Source organism: Homarus americanus, unplaced genomic scaffold, assembly GCF_018991925.1.
Source record: "Homarus americanus isolate GMGI-L3 unplaced genomic scaffold, GMGI_Hamer_2.0 scaffold47254, whole genome shotgun sequence".
NCBI lineage: Eukaryota > Metazoa > Arthropoda > Malacostraca > Decapoda > Nephropidae > Homarus > Homarus americanus.
The window spans coordinates 150,777-170,384 of record NW_024738685.1 but is presented as its reverse complement, the minus strand read 5'-3'; the positions used below and the strand labels follow the sequence as shown (position 1 = coordinate 170,384).

Genomic DNA, 19,608 nt, shown 5'->3' with positions numbered 1-19,608 from the left:
ATTGTATCCTTATATTTATATAACTATTTTATTATTATTTTTAAGTTTATAATAACTGCTTATGCAGTGGCCAATGCATATTCCCAAGTTTGTATCCTGCAAATGTTACAAGCATTACTTAGATAGCTTTTCAGCAGTAGAAAATTTTTACAGGAGAAGGGTGTAAATGTTCTTTTCTGAATGTGACAAAGGTGCACAGAATACATATTTGGGGGTTACCGTAATTGTAAGTACATTTATGTTAATTTTACTTTTTATATTGTCTCAAAAACTGTTTACAGTTTACTAAAACGAAGTTTTCTTCCAATTTACAGGTCCTTTGGCACATATGTATTCTGCAGCATTTTCACACATGGCTGCAGCAAGTTTAGGTGGGTACCTATCAGCCTTAGCTCGAAGGCCAGAGCCTGAAGCCCCTGCCCCATCACAGCCACCACCTACATTATGGCCACCAGACCTTGGTCAGCGGTCACCCTCTCCACCCTCAGAGGACTCTACGGATGGTATACCTTCAGCACCATTACACCTAGTGACAGAAGAAGCTAGTCGCCGTCGTCGAGAAGAGGAGGCCGAGGAACGCAGGAGAGAAGAGGAACAGAGACGTCCTCGTTCACGTTCGCCACGCTCACGATCTCCATACCAGCATTCACCTGTGCCACCATACCAGCAATCACCCGTGCCACGCGTGCGTTCACCGTTTCGTCAGAGGTCACCATTGCCTTCTCCACCTCCTCTGTCACCCCTTACACCACCTCCAGTCCGGGAACATAAACCATCCCTTAGCATTGCTTCTACAGCTGCATCTTCATTAGCAGCCACTTCTATTACTGGAACCAGTCCTGGGCAAGGAAAAGCACGCTCAGGACCAAAACCCAAGCCATCACCCCTTTCTATTGAGTCTATTACTGCATCTCCTCCAGTCTTGTCACCACGCCAATTTTCAGCATCGAGCCTAAATACTCCATTAGTAAATCTACCATCACCCCCATACAGTGGCGTAGGCACAAAATCTCCATACCTACCACTTCATTTGTGGTCTAACTTGAGTCCCCTAGCTAGCCTGAGCCCACACTATGGATCACCACGCAATCATCATCATTTTACTTTCCCAGCACTACCACAATACTCCCATCTTCCACCACCAGTGGTTTCTCCACTTCTGCCTACCACAACTTTTGATTTCTCTGCACTCACTTCACCTACAGAGAAAACAGCCACAGTCCCAGTTCTCCAATGACCTGAGGCTGTCCATGCTGCTCGCCCCACCCACTCCCCATGCTCTACACCCCCCACAACCACATCCAGTGCCAGCAGCCTACCACCTAGGTAGCCCTGTTGGAGTTTAGGGACATTGTAGGTTACTGTGGATGAGATGCTTTGTGCCTTCAGGATGTGGATCCTGTGGTCTCAGTACAAAATAAGACATGAGTATGGAGTGCAACTTTTTCTGTGGTCAGGTTACAAACGGCGGTGGCATGGACACATGGTGCTGGGAAAGCTCTTGTTAGTCTCACTTCTGCCCATCAACATTTTTCATTATGCCCAAAATGGACATTTGTTTCAGATTTTAATAAATTTTAAATGATGGACTTTACTGTAATGATAGTTAAGTTATATAATTAAATCTAAATATATAAAAAAAACTCCGTAAAGTCCATCTTATTGGGCATTTCTGCAAACACTGCTGACAGGGTCACAAAAAACCAAGGACTTTGGCCTTTAATTTGAAAATTTGTTGGGCTTGAAAATCTTTTTGAAGGTTTGATAAGCAGTATACTGTAGGATTCAGTTGAAAAATCATCCCTGATATGGGCATGATTAACTATTTGGAACTCATCCTGCTGTGGGATAATCTTACCCTCATACAGGACCTTATTCTCTGCTTCTTTGTCTTATAGACATTGTACAGTTTTTATTATTGGTTTTCATTTTCCTACAGTGCTTTCATTGTAGGCTTTCCTTAATAGGTTTGAGATGACCAGTGCTCTCATATTTTAATAGTGGATAATTCAAAGAGGCATTATAATTCTTATCACATATTTTCAGTTAGTTCCTTTAAACAGATTTCAAGCAATTGACTCGCAATCTACATATCTCCTTTCAGTCTTATCACCGGGCAGTAATCTTGGATTTTGCAGTATGGGATACCCTGAGCTGGTCACTCAAAATGTTAATTCTTCTCCCCCTCTCCCTATGTATGGCAGACTTCAAGTAACCTGTTTGAAAATATTCGAAAGTTTGCCATTTTTAGTCATATTTGTTGAAGCTTCCTTTAACAGTACAGTATACATCTCATCTCAACATTTTCCTTATAAAAAATTAAAGTACATGTGTGACTTTTAATAATTGGGTGCTAGTTAGGGCATTACCCTCTCCATGCTGGTCTTCTCTCAAGGTCTCTTGTCATCTTTCTCTCAATTACTGTAATCATAGTAGTTCATGCATTATTTTGACATTTTTTTTTTCTTATCAATATCTCATCCTTGTTTAAATTGCAAATTCAATTTACTTTATGTATATTGATTGCCTGCAACTTCTGATTTGAAATATTACCTCATATCACTACAGTATCTTTTACTCTTATACCAGTACAGGGTATCTTGAAGTTTCTTGACTAGTATTATTAAAATTTTCTTCTTTGTCAAAAATATGCTCCAATTTTTTCCTTTTCTCATATCAATATTTCCATTTTTAAAATTTAATTTGTATGTTAATATGTACAAAAATCTAACTAGGTATTTTCTGAATGATTATTGAAACATATTGAGTTACTTTGCTTCAGTCAGTTACCCTCCTGCCACCTGTTAACCATTATTGTATACCCCAAAAATTTCAATACTTTGTTGCAGATCATAAATACAGTACTGTACCGTATAAATGATTTGGTCTGCCCAAAATAGATTCATATGATTTGACTGAGACTTCCCCAAGTGCCTCTTGCATAACATGACAATCAACCTTCAGCTAGCAAGATCATACACATTCTTTCATTGTCATCATGTAGTGTAATAATCATTAGTTTAACTATTCACCATTTTCATCTTCATTGTCTCATTGTCATGATGCCCTGAGTTTGAATTGAGTTGTTACACAAAGTCAGTTTCATTTTTTTGTTGATTATTTTGGTAAAATTCTTTATACTCGTTCACCTAATTAATTATGTAAAGAATCTTAGCAATTAGTAATATTACAGTGTTATTTTGCAGTTATTTGTTGGATTTTGAACTGTGATATGCAGAATAATGACGTCATTCATTCAACATTCCTAAAGTGAGACCAGTTTATTGTTGGCCAGTGTTGGAGTGACGTGAAGAAGCCAAGTATTTTGTTACATGTTAATGACGCGGCCATTCCATTGACCAATAGGATTTGCCCATTGGTGTGTTTTTATATTGTCTTGTTGTACGGAATGAGAATATTGTGTTCAATTTTGTATGCTTAATGGAAACCAATGTAAGTTGTTAAAAGATATGAATGCCTTATGTAAATAGTTGTACATGACTTAAGAGCTGTTAAGTTAGTGCCTGTATTGTGTTGTCCTGACAGAACCTCCTTGGGGTGAGTTCACATGTTTATGGGACCCAATAAGGCATTTGTTGATTTATGAACTCAAGTTAATTAACAGGTCAGCATTTACTCACCCCAATACTCCCATATGTAAATGTAAAATAGGTTGGGACCTTGAACTGTGGGCCCTCCACAAATATTCCACAAGATTACCTCGGGACTGATCCAGTGGTCTTATGTACAGTTAATGTTAAAAGGAAAGTTCCTCTAAAAAATATTTTAACTTTTTATGCTGTATCTGCACCATTTGTTTATTGTACAGAAATGTGATAAGCAAGTTGGACCCTGGATCTTGCATTGTAACTTATATCCGGAACTGATGTACTTTGTGTTGCAAGAGGCAACTTTTTAGCCAACTGCATAATGTACCCCGTGCCATAAATGCACCAAACACCTCAGGAGATGTACAATTCAGACTGTTATCCACTTATTATTGAGGCTAAGTTAGGTAACCATCACAGACAATAAGGAAAGACAAACCATAAATGAAACCATATAATCCTTGGTTATAAATGTGATACCGGTAGTTAATGTAATGACCAAGTTACATAAGAACTTTCATGGGTATTTACCTAACCTTGAAAAATAAATCGTAACTACAATATGATATTTCAAAATATAGCTACCTGTATTAAATTTACAAATTGAAGTGCCAAATAAAGTTAATCTTGTTATAAGTTCAGCCCAATAGTGATGGTATAGCAGCCTGTTTAATGTTTCAGGTAGAAGAAGAGTAGTTATGCCAAATAAGTTTGTCATGAAGTCTTCATGAGTTGGATACCTTCATTGTGTGATTTATCTAGAAATTTGTAATAGGGTCATATTTTTATTCTTCAAAACAAAAAAATTACTAAATGCAGAAGGAGGTTGCATAGCTCAAGTATTTTTATTGTACTCCCTTTTGTGATATACAAGTGCCATTTGAGAATAAAATGGACCAAATTTTATTCCCTTTTTATTTTTCACTTCCTGTTGACATATCAGATATTGTATTTACAAATTTATGAATCGGTGAGAAAGGCACCCTATGCATGGAACACTATTTGCAATTGCTGGATGCAACTGACTGGATTGGATGTGCAAAGTACTTGCTATCAGTCGAGGCATACATGGTCTTCACTATGCAGTTGTAGGACATGGCTAGAGCAATAAGTGAGAGTAGTCATGCAAAGCAGTCCATACACTCTATTACTCAATATTGCAGTGTTCATTGCTCTGTGCAGTGGTATAACTGGATAAGGGGCTGGAAGGGATAGCCCCCACAAGACTCAGAATGGATTTTGTCAAGAGGTTCCTCCCTCTCATCTGGCCCTGCTAGGAGCAGTTTGTGGTTCACTTCCCAAACGTGTTTGTAGGACCATTGTGACTCCTGCATTTGCAGTAGATCTCAATAGGACCAGGATGCTAGACGGCAATGCAACAGTCTTAGCAGTACTTGTCAGCCTGGGTCATCATGTTACTGATATGGATATCAACCACATCTCTATTCGATGGCAAAGGAAGAAGTGGCATGCCAGTTTAGTAGCAGATTTAAAGGTTAAGTTTCATGCTGATGTGTCCCTGGTTGTCCACTGGGATGGAAAGCTCCTGCAAGATCTGACAAGCAAAAGGTTGTGAAGAGACTGTCAACTCTGGTTTCAGGTCATCAGATTGTCAAGCTCCTAGGAGTTCCCAAGTTAGCCTCAGGAATAAGAGAGAATCAAACCACATCAACAGCAACAAATCTAGAAGAGTGGGGAGTGAGTGACATCACGGAGCTGGTCTTGAAAAGTGCTTTTAATGCAGTGTTTGGGTATCCTCTACAAATGCTTTTAAGTCCAGTGGGAAAATATCGACCAAGCAGGCTTCAGTGATAAGTTCCTCCAAGTGTACCTCAACCAGGTCTAAGACGGCCATCTTGCATTTGCAAAGTCTCATCTCGGGTTAATGCAACCAGATGATTACCGGAAATCGAACTGTCAATCATCTTATTTGGAGGGACACCCCCACCTCCTGGTCCAATGCACCGTGTCTACTGGATGTCAAAGGCCACAGCCATGCAAAACCCTTCTCCATTCTTACCCATGTGGTACACCATCTTCAAGGCCAGGACAAAGGCTACACCTCCAGTTCCCGCTGTGTCTCTACACCTTCACTTCACCTTCAAGAGTCCCCTTAGCCTCAAGGAGGACATGTGATGATGATCAGACTTGATTATTATGATGTGGTGAGTGTTGTTTAATTGTGTTGTAGTGCTAGTAGTATTCTATTTTTATTTATTTTTATACATATGGGTGTCCAACTGGTCAGGAACCTACCCCATTGAACCCATATTATAATGAACCTGATTTCCAATATTTCAACCTGTGATTGGATTTTCAGGAACATAACCCCATCGCAAATAGAGATTTACCTTACATACTGTATGAACTAGCCTTTGGAGTTTCAGAAAGATATTGAGTTGTATAAATTATAATTAAGCTAGCCAATAAAAGTACGAAAATATACCTTGCAACATAGGAACAGAAGTGTTCCTCAAACTTGATAAAAATAGGGGTGTTGAAATCAGATGTACCATGTCAAAAATATTTTGATACTGGTTTGCAAGAAAATTAAAATCCTTAATATAATTTGTACAGTACAGACATAAAAATCCTCTATCCAGAGTTCATACGAGATATGAATATAAACTTAATCTCTACTGGTGATTGCAAAAATAGTTCTCATGGAGATACAACTGAAAACCTTTAACATATAATAGGAAACCTGTAATAGTGTATATACAAGGTACTATCATATTTTTGGCATGGTGATACAGTAACTTAAAATACCTTTAACAATGTATGAACTACAGTATAAAATAAATAATTTTGTAATTGATGGTAATAACTAAATTTACAACAAAACTAATGGTACTGCAAATAAATATCTCAAATTATAAAGAAATAAGTGTAATTAAGCCCACCAGAAGCTGGAGGAATACAGTAATCTGAAACTTAATTTTTCCCCACTTTTGACCTTAAATAGGATTAAAAAGATGCTGCAGTTCTGAAAGCTAACATGTGAGACGTCACACAGTGCATGCACAACCCGTTAAGTGAGGCTCAATTGCAACCGAGTTGCATAACCAATTCTCACACCCCACTGACCCCAGCAAAACAACCAATAGAGGAAGGTGGGAACCAAGTCACCCTATCCAAGCTCTGTTATAAACCAGGATTTCAGGAGTAAGTGATACAAACTGCTCCAAAGGTTGTATAATTATGCATTTCCTAGGGGAGAACACACCACTCTTACCTAGTGTGGAGGAACACAAGGTCTTCTAGCATACCAGGTTCCTCGATGTTGCCTACTCATCTGGATTAGGTTGTAAATACAGAGTATATGTAAACACGATATGGAAGGTGAATACTCACTCCTTTTAAATTAGCATCTAGAATTGTGTATTCCCACCTAACAGACTGAACCGGAGTTGAACTGGTTGCAAATATGGTATGCGACAGTTCACTTGTTAGTTCTCACTACAGTTTCTTTCTTTCCCCTATTTAAGGCTAGAATTGCTTATGGGGGAGAAAGCTATTCTTCTGACCATTGTCCTCGCCAGAGTAGATCAGGGTTTTTCTGGGTGCCATGAACCCGAAGAATTCAGCGGGTTTACTCGCGAATTTCTAGACAGGCTTAGGCCATAAGGGTATGGTATCTATTTTTATAATAAAGAATTTAAATATTATCTAGGAGTGACTTGATATTGCATGGCAAACCTGCACAATTCATTATGCATGATGCCAAAATTATTAAGTCTTTGCAAGGTGTGTGGGTGTATGTGGTAATTGACAAAATAACTGTAGAACACTTCTCTAGCCCTCGAAGCACAAAAGCTGCCGATGCTACCACTGATCCGGCCAATAGCAGACGGTCTGCTACTACTTTACCAAATGCTGTCCTGAAACATTATAATATTACAAATAATGTTACCAAATCACATAATGGAAAAACCTGTGAAACTGAAACAAGAAAGTTTGGAATAGGAAAACAAAACTGAAAGAGCTTACAGCTCCTCCCTGACTTACAACAGGGTAAGGGACCCAAATCCAGGTCGTAAGTCGAAAATGCTTAAATAATACATAGAAAATCTGAAATGGGTGTCTCTTTTTCTTCTCAGCACCACAAAACTCTCACCTTTAAGCTTGCCAGCCATTTTAAAGTGAATTACAAACGAAAATTTTGTCAGTACACAGTGCAATCACTGACGTTGGGACTCGAAAATACATAATTTGACAAAATTTTGGTACGACTGAGGCGGTCGTATGTCCTGGTGGTCGTAAGTCGAGTAGGTCGTAAGTCGGGGAGGAGCTGTATTGTTAAACAGGCAGCGTGTCAGTATCTTCTCAAAAAATTAACAAAAAAATCAGCAGATTTCAATATTAACATGAATAAAAAAAAAATTCCAGACACTTATCATATAAATCTGATATTGCTCTCTTGTTGACTAATAAAAAGTACAGTATGTACTGGAAACGGAGAAGATAATGTTCGGAAGAAAAATTGTTTTGTAGAGGGAATAATTTTCTGGAAAGAGTACAGGTATTGTGTTCTTATCAAATGTAGGAAAGAATGGCAAATTTGGGATTCTAATACTTTAATTTTGTTTCTGGCAGAATTGTCAAATTAGGTAAAAATGACCTAACCTATCCTAAAATGACCACTTCCCACGGTGATTTATTATTATCAATATTATTTCTTTCTTAATTTTTCCCTGTACTGTTCTGATCAACACCAGATCCAGGAACCAGGCAAAGCCAGAAAGTCAGAATGTAGAAGAGCTGAAAGAGTGCCAGAGGCAGATTGCGAGTGAGATGAAGTCAAACCAAAAAGCTTTTTTCGCGACACAAAATCAAAATTAAAAACGTGAGTAGGCATATTGGACCTGAAGCTTGAAGATGTGGTAGTTACGCAGATTCTGACCAGGACAAAGAGGAGGAGTTGAAGAGATTCTTTTTGTCAGTGTTCACAAGAAAGGATGCAAACAATCTTCCTGCATTTGAGGACAGACAGTTTGATAGTGCTGATCCATAATGTGTTCTCAGAAGAGGGTATAAGAGGGTATAAGAAATTAATTGTCAAAGCTAAAGGTTCGTAAGAGTCCCGGCCCTGACATGGTACATCTCAGAGTGCTAAGAGAGTTGTGCAACGGGCTTGTTGAGCCCCTGAAGATCCTGTTCTGCAAATGCCTGGATGAGCACAAGGTTCCCCGTGATTGGAAAATGGCTTATGTGAGTTCATTATTAAAAAAAGGGCGATTGTCACCACGAATAATTATTGACCAGTGGGCCTGACCAGCATTGTGTGTAAAGTACCGAGAGCATTATAAGATGCAATGATGGAACATCTACTACGAAAAAACCTTGTAAGGACTGCCAACACGGTTTTATGCCAGGACGCTCCTGCTTAACACAAGTACTCAAGGTACTGGATGTTTGGACCCAAATTTTGGAAGAAGGTGGCAATATCTACAATATCCTGAAGAGCTTTACAAGGGATGGCCCATTTAGATATCTGGACGACTTTGTTTTAAGACCTGTTAGCTTAGATGCTTGATTCACCTTCCTGAGTTTCTCTGACAATGGTCTGAGAACTTCAGTTCATTGTCAACACACACACACACAAAGGTACTTTTCATAATCGGTCTCCATTAATTCTGTTTCTTCGTCCCATTGGGCTTGTGATACGGCTCATTACTGTTGGTATAACCTAGGTGCATCTTAAATTTTGTGACATTGAATCTTAACAGCCATTTGCTCGCAACGTCTATAGATGGAAGAGCCTTCACTCAGAGAAAGAAATTAAAGGTACATAGAAATATAAATTGACTTCTCTTACACTGTCGGCCTCCCCACCCTGCCTCGAGCTTGAACTTGCCACTGGAGCTGCCTGTGACAACTGTAAAAGGCTGTCTCATCACAGGTAAATGTAAGCACAAAAAGAATCAAGAAGCAGTCAGACGAGACAAATATAGGTTTAGTCAAGCAACTGAGACTTTGTAAGCATGCAACTACTGTAGCACTCTTCAAGAGTGAGGTGCTCCCCCGAGTGGAGTACTGTCATCCCTTTTTGCACCTGAGATAGGCTAGAGACCGTCAGTTGATTGGAAATGTCCAAATATGTGCCACCGATCTGATGCCTGCACCAGACACCTCAGGTACCCAGAGAGATTAGAACACCTGCAGTTGCCTAGTTAATACTACAGGTGGGCAAGGGGTGACTTAAATCTATACAATTCTAAGAGGGCACTATTCAGTCAAATATTCATACCTGGAGCTGGCGAATGTCCGCTCCACTAGGGATCACAGTTTAAGGTTGAAGAAGCCACAAGTTCAGAAAGCTGTCGGGGCAAACTTTTTTGTAGTGGAAGTAGTGAACTCTTGGGACAACCCGACAGAGAGCGTTGTGACGGCACCATGTGTGAGCTCATTCAAGACCAGACTTGATCAACACAGGCGCAGATACATTCTTCTGGAGCCAGTACAGACCGACAGTGTGTAACAGATGTAGCCAACACCCAAGAGGCTAACAGGTCAAAGAGAATTAAGCAAAGTAAAATGGAAAAAGAGAAGTAGTACTGGGTAATGGGCACGTACAGTAGATGTGGGAAGTTTTAGTTTGGTATGTATACAAGAACATGTACTGACTGGAACTGATATTTGCAGAAGCCATCACTTACCTGTGTCAACTCGGCATATATACTTAAGCCAAAAATTTTTTAAATACTGTAGACTTAAAAGTTAAGCTGAAAGACAAGAAAATGATATGAATGCCATCAAATGCTGTACAATCCACATTTAATCCCCTCTTCTATCAGGCTCCATGTTTTAATTCAATTTAAGTATTGTGACTGCATTTACTTCTTTGCCTTTATCTTCATCTGGCAAGCGGATGTGAACTGGTTCCATCTAGTATGCAATACCAATGAAGTTAAATCGGCAATCCATATTAGTAAGTGGCCATATTTTTAATCATACCTTTTCCCCACAACCTTCCATTGTAACTTACTTGTGTTTATTTGGTATGAATGCTAATCCAGTTAGGGACGTATACAGATCTTGGTACACTCTCTCATGGTTGAGGTGCACCATATCCAGTAGTTTAGTCGACATTTCATACAGTTCTTCTAGAGGCACTGGCCTAATGGTGATCCTCTTCATCTCAGCAAGGTAGGCACCATCACCTTCCCATAGTCCAGCCACTGAGATCAACAGCCCAATGTATTCCAACAAGGAGCTAGTCCTATGACACTGAGGACAAGAAGAACATTAATCACCAAAGAGAAGTAAATTTCAGATTCATTGTGATTTAGAAATTATTTTATTCAGTAGAACATAAAAGTGGCATTCCGTACTGTTAACGAATCCACCATTCCCCAAAATTCGTTTTTTATGATACACAAAAGTCGTTTACGCTGTATCACAAATCAGGTCCGCATATGGTGGGTTCGTCTTTATCGACCGAATATTACATTTATTTTAAGTGCGCAGTCGACTGGAAACAACGCTCCCCCATGGGGCGGTGATTCGATTCCCGAGCACTCCCAGTTCACTCATTTGTACCTAAGTTTACAACTTGGGAAGTGAATGCAGTGAAGTGCAATACCGGTCATGATGTCTCCTTGTGTACAGGAGACAGTGTCCCTAAAGGGTGTAACCTCATAACCCCCCCCCCCCTCCACTAGGTGTTGCCATATGGCTGACAATCAGCGTGTTTGTTTCCTCTTTTCGGATTGTTGCATTGTGTCGACTGAATGATGAGATAGGGTTCGGTCTCGGTGAACGTGGGTATAAAACAGAGGCAATATGAACCAGTAGAGGTCTACACATGCCAGACGACATGGAAACCTCAGAGGGAACACGAGGAGCTATTATTGCCCGTCATGACGAAGGGTTCAGCGTCACAGATATTAGCCGGCAGGTTGGTGCCCACAGGAACACCTCTGCACGATGGATTCGGCGATACCTCGAAACTGGTGCTACAGACGACAGGTCTCGGAGCGGCCGTCCACGCTTCACCACCCCTCAGGACGACCAGGTTGAGTGGTTTATTCGGTAGCATAAATTAATGTGGCAATATTCACAAGTATCACAAATAATTTTGTTAACAGGGAGCTCCTCATATGTCATACTGTCTATTTATCACTTCCCGACCTTATTTATAACGGTTTGTTTCACTTGACCAGGCCATAGTAGCTGCTCAGCTGGATTACAGGGCTGCCAACAACGGCTGGAACAACTCGCCTTTCCCAATACCTATCGTCACTGGCCTCAAATTGTTCACACTACAGTATGCACCGATACTTTTTGTTGCGAGTGTACAGAGGCAGTAGATATCTCACAAGAGTTGTCGAATTACCAGTGGCTGGCCCGCCAGTCTCCGGTAATTTTCCGACGATCGGTATCAGTGTACAGACAAACAACAGGCAGGTAGATTTCCACCAGGTCGCAGAAACACACTTGTGCACTAGAATCTTCTTTAATAAGCACTGATTCTTCACAACACTGTTAACGGTAATATGACCGGTCCGACTAATTACCCAAATGTAGCCAAATATAGCCGGAATGAAGTCAAATAATGGTCCTAGATGAATAAATCGGACTGCTAATCACTTCTCGATTCACAGCCCGAATTACGCTTGTACGATCATCATTTGACTTCATTGCGGCTACATTTGGGTAATTACTCGCTCCCTCGGTACATGCACGCGATTTATTAACTCAGATAAAAGTAAGTTTTCCAATTTTTTTGTGACTTTCTGACACCAATTACTAGTCGAGAAGTGATTAGCAGTCCGATTTATTCATCTAGGACCATTATTTGACTTCATTGCGACTATATTTGGCTACATTTGGGTAATTAGTCGGACCCGGTAATGACTGCACAGCTGGACTTCTCACTTCGAATATAGACTGTAGTCGGCACACTACCAGTGCACAATTCTTTTGTCTTTTCACTTTTTATTAATCACACCAATTCCACAATACCTGCAGAACAATTGTTTTCAGTTTTGCTTGGTTTTTCTTTACACTCTTAACAGAAGCGATCGATTGACTCCTAGCCTGCTATCTGCTCGCTGCTGTTTATAATTATACGCCTAGTCAGATGCTTCTTGAACATCCTAGAATCACCCAGAAATTACTGGGAGATTCTAGAACGTTCTACTCTGATGGAACATAAGAACATAAGAAAATAAGGAGTCTGCAATAGGCCAGTTGGCCTGTGCATGGCAGCTCCTGTCGAGAGTTACTACCACTCTCTATCATCCATGAATCTATCCAGTCTCCTTTTGAAACTTTCCAGAGTTCCCGCACTTACTACAAAGTTGCTAAGCTTGTTCCACTCGTCCACCACCCTATTTGTGAACCAGTTTCTTCCTATCTCCCTCCTAAACCTAAACTTATCCAACTTGAATCCGTTGCTCCGAGTCCTATCCTGCTCGGATATTATAAAAACTTTATCTATATCCCCTTTATTGATTCCTTTCACCCACTCAAATACTTCTATCATATCTCCCCACACTCTTCGTCTTTCTAGGGAATGCAAGTAAGTTTCTTTAACCTATCTTGATATGGAAGGTTTCTAAGTCCCGGAATCATTTTTGTCATTCTTCGCTGCACCGACTCTAGTGAATTTATATCCATTCTATAATAGGGGCACCAGAACTGGACCGCATAATATCAGGTACCCATTTACAGCTGGGCGGACTGAGAGTGCCCCGGAATCGAACCAACAACTTACGAGTAGACAATAGGACTGCCGTATTCACTTCGCTGCCACATCCCTTGAAGTCAGTAAAATGGTGAAGAAAATGGATAGCGCCAAGTCGCGAGAAAGCTTGGCTCCCTCAGAACGAAAAATACACGAAAAAAAATATGGCTAATCAATCACGTTTAGTTTAGCAGCATAACAGTAAGAAATACAGGGACCTACTGCCAACATACCCGCCAGTCCAGCTGCTTCAATATGCTTATCTCTGAGCGTTTGATGTCGTTGATGTGGGCACTCATTTTCAAATGCTTGAGACATCGTTGTGCCATGAGGGTACTCAAACTCTGAGAAAAAAGATAAAAGCTACGTTACAATTGCATTAACATACGGTATCATATCTAGAATAAATTGAAAGTGGAATAAAATTATCAACAAACATGAGTGAAAAGCGTGAGTCCCATATAGGAATTGACTACCCAATAGGGACAGTGTGGTTACAGCACACTGTTGTTTGTTTGTTTCATAAATGACATGCCTGACGTTGTACACTCCTCTGTACAAATGTTTGCGATGACGCCAAGTTATTTTGAGAAATCAAGAACCAAGCGGACTGTGAAGAGCTGCAGAAGGACCTCTGTGGGCTCCAAGAATGGTCGAAGAAATGGCTGCTGAGATTCAATGTCACGAAGTGTAAGAGGATGCACCTGGGGCGTAAGGAGGCGTATCACATGTCCCAACGGGATGAAGAAACTGCACTATTTGAGACTGAATGTGAGAAGGACCTAGGTGTGTATGTTGACAATGAGCTGAAGTTCTCGGGCCATTGCGAGAAGAAGGTAAATCAGACAAATAAATTATTGGGTCTTATAAGGTCGTTCGGATATCTAGACGGTCCGTCCCTCGTAACGATCTTCAAGAGTGAAGTGCTTCCCCATCTGGTCCCCGAGATATGCTAGGGACTGTCAGTTGGATGAAAATGTTCAAAGGAGGGCCACCAGACTGGTGCCTGAACTTCAGCTACCCTGAGAGATTGGTGCGCCTGAACTTGCCTAGCTTATACTACAGACGGGCAAGGGGTGACCTAATTGAGGTGTATAAGCATCTCAAGGGGCATTACTCTGTCGAGTGTTCTTACCTGGAGCTGGAGGACGCTCGCCCCACAAGGGGTCACAGCCCAAGATTGAAGAAGCAGCAAGTCCAGAAAACTGTGAGGACAAACTTTTTCGAAGTGAGAGTGTGAACTCTTGGAACAATCTACCAGAAAGTGTTGTGACGACACCGAGTGTGAGCTCTTTCAAGACAAGACTTAGCCAACACTGGAGCAGGATCAGGTACATTCAGGAGCCGGTGCATGCCCAGTAGTAAAGACGTGACCGATCGCCCAAGAAGCTAACGAGCCGATCATTTGGTGAAAAGGACAAAAGAAAAAAGAAAAGTACTTTAACAGAGACGTGACCGATCGCTCAAGCAGCTAATGAGCCGATCAGTGGTGAAGAGGATAAAAGTGAAAGACCGATTTCCTAATCAAATGTAACGAAAATAAATCCTAAAATAAGAATTATGGTAAGCAATAGGGAATTTAAACAAGTAAAAATTCTGTATACTTGGGAAGTAAAATTAGCTGCGGTGGTACATGTATGGAAGAAATCAAAGCAAGAAAAGGGCAAGCAAAAACAGCATTTAATGATCTAAAAGACCCAATGAAAAAAGACATTAACTTCAAATTGAGAAAAAGGCTGTTGAAAGGCTTTATACGGCAAGGACGGATGTATGAGTCAGAAGGGTGGACACTTTCAGCAGACACCAGAAAGAGGTTGGAAGCCTTTGAAATGTGGTGTTATAGGTGAATGTTAAGAATAAGCTACACTGACAGGAAAATAAATGAAGAAGTAGATACTAAGATTGTCAAAAACTTTATGAAAAATACTTGAAATTGAAAGAACAAGAAAAATTAGATACTTTTGTCAGATAATTAGGGACGAGGGGATAATAACAGAAATTTATTAATGGACAAAGTTGACGGTATAGGAGGGTTAGGGGAAGGCAAAAACTGGTTCCCCAGAGAGATACAAAACCTTGGAGGATTGTTAAAAACAGCCCGAGAATATTTAGAGTGGTGACCTGTAGTGTCCAACCCTCAGATATGAAAACGGTACTGTGATTGATTGATTGATTCTCATTCAAACTTTGTAAACAATGTGTGCTAGACATCTTGGAAACTTTGTGATATCCAAGGACCTTAAAAGATTCTGGGAAAAAGATGTACTGTACAATACTGTTCTTAAAATTCTTGAGAAAATACCAAGGATTACCGTCTTGTGTGTGACAATCTTTGAGGCGATCATGACACAGATGGTGGCCTTAAGGGGTGCCTGCTCTTTCAGCTGCTTCTCCATCTCCTTTATGAGGCGGTTCCTCTGGCGACCCTCAGCAGTTATTGACACCACATGATCCAGAAGACTTTCCGTATAGCCAAGCATGAACCTAGAATAATCATAATAAACAATCAAAATTAACAAAAAATAATCAATACGTCTTCTAGCCGTAATTATTATACGAGAAATCAAAAATTTTTGGTAATACGTCATATAACTCAAAAGTATAACCTCAGAGTTTTGTGCTGAAGGGTAAATCAATGTTTTCATATAATAAAGACAAAACTATCACTGTGGCAACTACGGCAGGAATATAGATTGTCAGTATAGTACATCAGAAGATATAGAAAACTAGTGAAGACAGTTGAATCACATGTGGCTCCACAGATGGCGCTTGTGCAGAGCCATAGATAGTTCTCATTTAGATCTATCGGCGGCTGTCATGTAGATCCACAGATTTTGCTCATATAGATCCATAGATGGTCCACATATGAAAAAAAAAAAACTGACCGAGTGTACAGATGGCTGATATGTATACAAGTAGTCCACACCTAGACTAATGTGCTCATCACAAGTCAACTAAGGAGTGGAAATACGAAACAGTTGCCGGGCAAGATGATGAATAGATGGACTACAGGAAACTGCCATCTGGACCATAGACAGACAGAGGGAACGACTGCAGGAAATTGTCAATTTAAACACCGACAAACTAAGAGGAAGCAGATTCATCGTTTAAAGCTCTAAGGCTAAACCCTCAGGCGATGACTCACAGCAAGTGGGCCTACATTCTAACCAAACAATGGTCCACAGGTGGGCTACACGAATCTAAAGGACGATACATGGAGCTATAAGTGGACCACACAGGACCTACAGGTGGACCACACACACAGACCCACAGGTGGACCACACACAAGGACCTACAGGTGGACCACACACACAGACCCACAGGTGGACCACACACAAGGACCTACAGGTGGACCACACACAAGGACCTACAGGTGGACCACACACACAGACCCACAGGTGGACCACACACACAGACCCACAGGTGGACCACACACAAGGACCTACAGGTGGACCACACACATAGACCTACAGGTGGACCACACACACAGGTGGACCACACACAAGGACCCAGGTGGACCACACACAGACCCACAGGTGGACCACACACAAGGACACAGGTGGACCCACACACAGACAGGTGGACCACACACACAAGGACCCACAGGTGGACCACACACAGAGACACACACACACAGGTGGACCACACACAGGACCTACAGGTGGACCACACACAAGGACCTACAGGTGGACCACACACACAGACCCACAGGTGGACCACACACACAGACCCACAGGTGGACCACACACAAGGACCTACAGGTGGACCACACACATAGACCTACAGGTGGACCACACACACAGACCCACAGGTGGACCACACACAAGGACCTACAGGTGGACCACACACAAGAACCTACAGGTGGACAAAAAACGGACATATGAAGCACCAAATATACCATACAAATACTACACATGAAACACCAGACGAACAACATAAATCACCAGATGAACCAGCATATGAATCACATGAACCAGTACGTGAAACCCCAGACAAGCCACACTTGAACCACCAGAAGACCCACATACGTGTACGCAGATAACGCGGTCACATACTTACCGCTGAAAGATGTCGAAAGCGATGTAGCGAACCTCGGCCGATAGTTTGAAAAAGTCGATGACTTGCCAAATGAAGAACATAGCAGACTCAACGTGCAACACTGTTAAGAACGGATGAACCTGCTGCTTCTCCCGTTGGTTTTCGGCCAACAGAACATGCATCATCTCCTGCACGTGTTTCTCTGTCGACAGTTAAAGCAATATTAGCATTAATTTCCCTAGTTCTTAAAAAAAAAATAAAGTCATATTTATGTATATGTAGGTTTTACCTTTCTAGGTCTGTTGAATCTGGCATTGAAGTCACCAAGGAGTACAACCTTATCTTTTCTGGAGATAGAGGTGTTATTGCCGCCCCCACAAGCAGTGTTATAGCAGTTATAGGAGGGTGATAAGAGTAGTGAGAAAGTGTTGTGTACTAAGCAAAGAGACGATGGCGCCACTCTCTGCACTAGACGATAACATACGGAAGGACCTCTCAACTGATCGCCTCGAAAGGGCTACTCAATTGCACAGACAGGCCTACTTTGCACTGCTGCATAGATCCCAGTGCATAAACGACCATCTTATCTGTGCCGCCCATGTGCAGAGTTGTGACTAGAGACTCTCGGTAGTTATCTCTGCCTGTCTCCCTCGCCATAGGACTTTAGGGGTATAGGGGTTTTGATGATGATGGGAGATATGAGCTGGATGATGGCTGCACGTGAGTTGATTTATGTGGTGAGACAGGAGCGCAGGCTGCAGTGAAAAGCAAGGAACACCACCCGACATTATTATTATAAAGAAACAAAGGTAAGAGCCCTAAACTACCCATGTTCGCTAGCAACCATTGTTTCTGACTACTTCAAAGTATGTTTAACCGCATGGCGTAATGAATTAAATAAAACAAACGAGTATGCTTCAGTTAGTTATGGTACTTCTTTGCCGTATATGTGCACCTAAATCGTTTTTTGCTTTAAAGGTTAATTGTACAGAAGAAAAGTTCCTCACCTAAAGATCCCCCATACATACCTCAGAAATTTCGACTTACAGGGCAAAATGACCATACCAAAACCCAACAATAAAACGTAATTTAAGAGCGCTATGTTTGGTTAGGTAGTAAGATTAAATCTGGTTGCATTGTTGATGAACGATTTAAATGCTGGTTTGTAAATAATTTAATCTCCAAAAGAAACCTATAAAAAACATTATATCGTGTAAAAAATAATGAAGGAAAAACTGAACCCTATCAACATACAATGGTTTTACATTAAACAAATTTAGATACTAAAGACTGAAAACAAAAATTGTATCACGTAACCAGTTGAACAGCAAAAACAGAGAGCACAGAAAAAAGAAAATGTGGGAGAAAGAAGAACAAAAATACTGAATTTTATTACGTGTCTGTCGCAATTTTTTTTTTTTTGAGCACAGTACAGTATTTTAATCGATATGACCCCACCCCCACATTACCAACGATATTGGTAGACAGAAAATGTGGGGTAAAGTACTAAAAAGAACACCAAACAAACCTTTGAAAACCTTACCTAACCTGTAGAAAGGTTAAGGCTTAAATATACATGGTGACCTTAAAAACATGAGGTCAGGTCATGATGTCATCCACTAATCCCCACACCATCATTATGACCTGATCTGACCTGACCTGGGATGTTTTGTTGGCCCATCTGCAAAAGCTAAATTACGTCGTGAAGTTTGTTTAACAGTAATGAATAATTATTTAATGATACTAAAGAAGTTTTAAAGTGACGAATAAATAAAAATGTCACCGTTTGTGTTACATTTTAAATTATTATGGTTTCATGATTTTTACATTTTTACTTGGAGGAAAGTGCCCAATGTGCCACCACCTTAACTCCTCTTCAGTATTATGAAACTGACAATCTATGCTACATAATTTATATTAGAGAGAACTACATTAGATACACAATATAGAAATTAACTCACTGAAATCTTCTGTCTTCCATAATTTAGTACATGACTCAAAACACTGAGTGGGTGGTGTAAAGAACGTATAAAACCCACTGTCTGCCATGTTTCACAACCAGGCCTTAGGGTTGTATTTCTAAAATTTTGGGGGATTTCTAAAACACTGGTATTATAAGTAAGGATTTAAATGTTACGTAAGGAAATATATACCACGTAATCCCGCTGATGGACGCACGTTAAGGGTGTAAGGTTCAATAGACGATAAACGCACTGGATAGGTAATGCCAACCTCCTCAATGGCTAGTGATAAACGCACTGGATAGATTAT

The 19,608-nt window shown here is 40.6% G+C and overlaps 2 protein-coding genes across 6 annotated transcripts in view; one reads left to right on the top strand and one right to left on the bottom strand.

Annotated features, from left to right (window-relative positions):
* The window catches only part of LOC121874314 (ETS domain-containing protein Elk-3-like), a 75,085-nt gene extending 70,571 nt beyond the window's left edge, over positions 1-4,514 (top strand). For all 5 annotated transcript variants that reach the window (XM_042378418.1, XM_042378416.1, XM_042378417.1 and 2 more), the window contains one exon: positions 315-4,514. In XM_042378418.1, coding sequence (XP_042234352.1) covers positions 315-1,237 — 923 coding nt within the window. In that variant the 3' untranslated portion in view covers positions 1,238-4,514. The remainder of the gene's footprint in view (positions 1-314) is intronic.
* A 583-nt stretch (positions 4,515-5,097) lies between these two features.
* On the bottom strand, positions 5,098-18,168 carry LOC121874323 (cyclin N-terminal domain-containing protein 1-like). Its single transcript, XM_042378431.1, has 7 exons — positions 18,165-18,168; positions 17,359-17,539; positions 15,612-15,783; positions 13,533-13,643; positions 10,597-10,838; positions 7,390-7,489; positions 5,098-5,163 (listed from the first exon to the last, which is right to left on the bottom strand). The coding sequence occupies exons 1-7, from the start codon at positions 18,166-18,168 to the stop codon at positions 5,098-5,100; spliced, it is 876 nt and encodes a 291-aa protein (XP_042234365.1).
* Positions 18,169-19,608: the final 1,440 nt, after the last annotated feature.

Excerpts from the sequence above, each read along its gene's own strand:
- LOC121874323 (XM_042378431.1), bottom strand. Across the intron at positions 15,784-17,358 it reads GCTTTCGACATCTTTCAGCG|GTTCATGCTTGGCTATACGG; the intron begins GTAAGTATGTGA and ends TGATTATTCTAG. Across the intron at positions 13,644-15,611 it reads AGATTGTCACACACAAGACG|AGTTTGAGTACCCTCATGGC; the intron begins GTAATCCTTGGT and ends CTTTTTTCTCAG.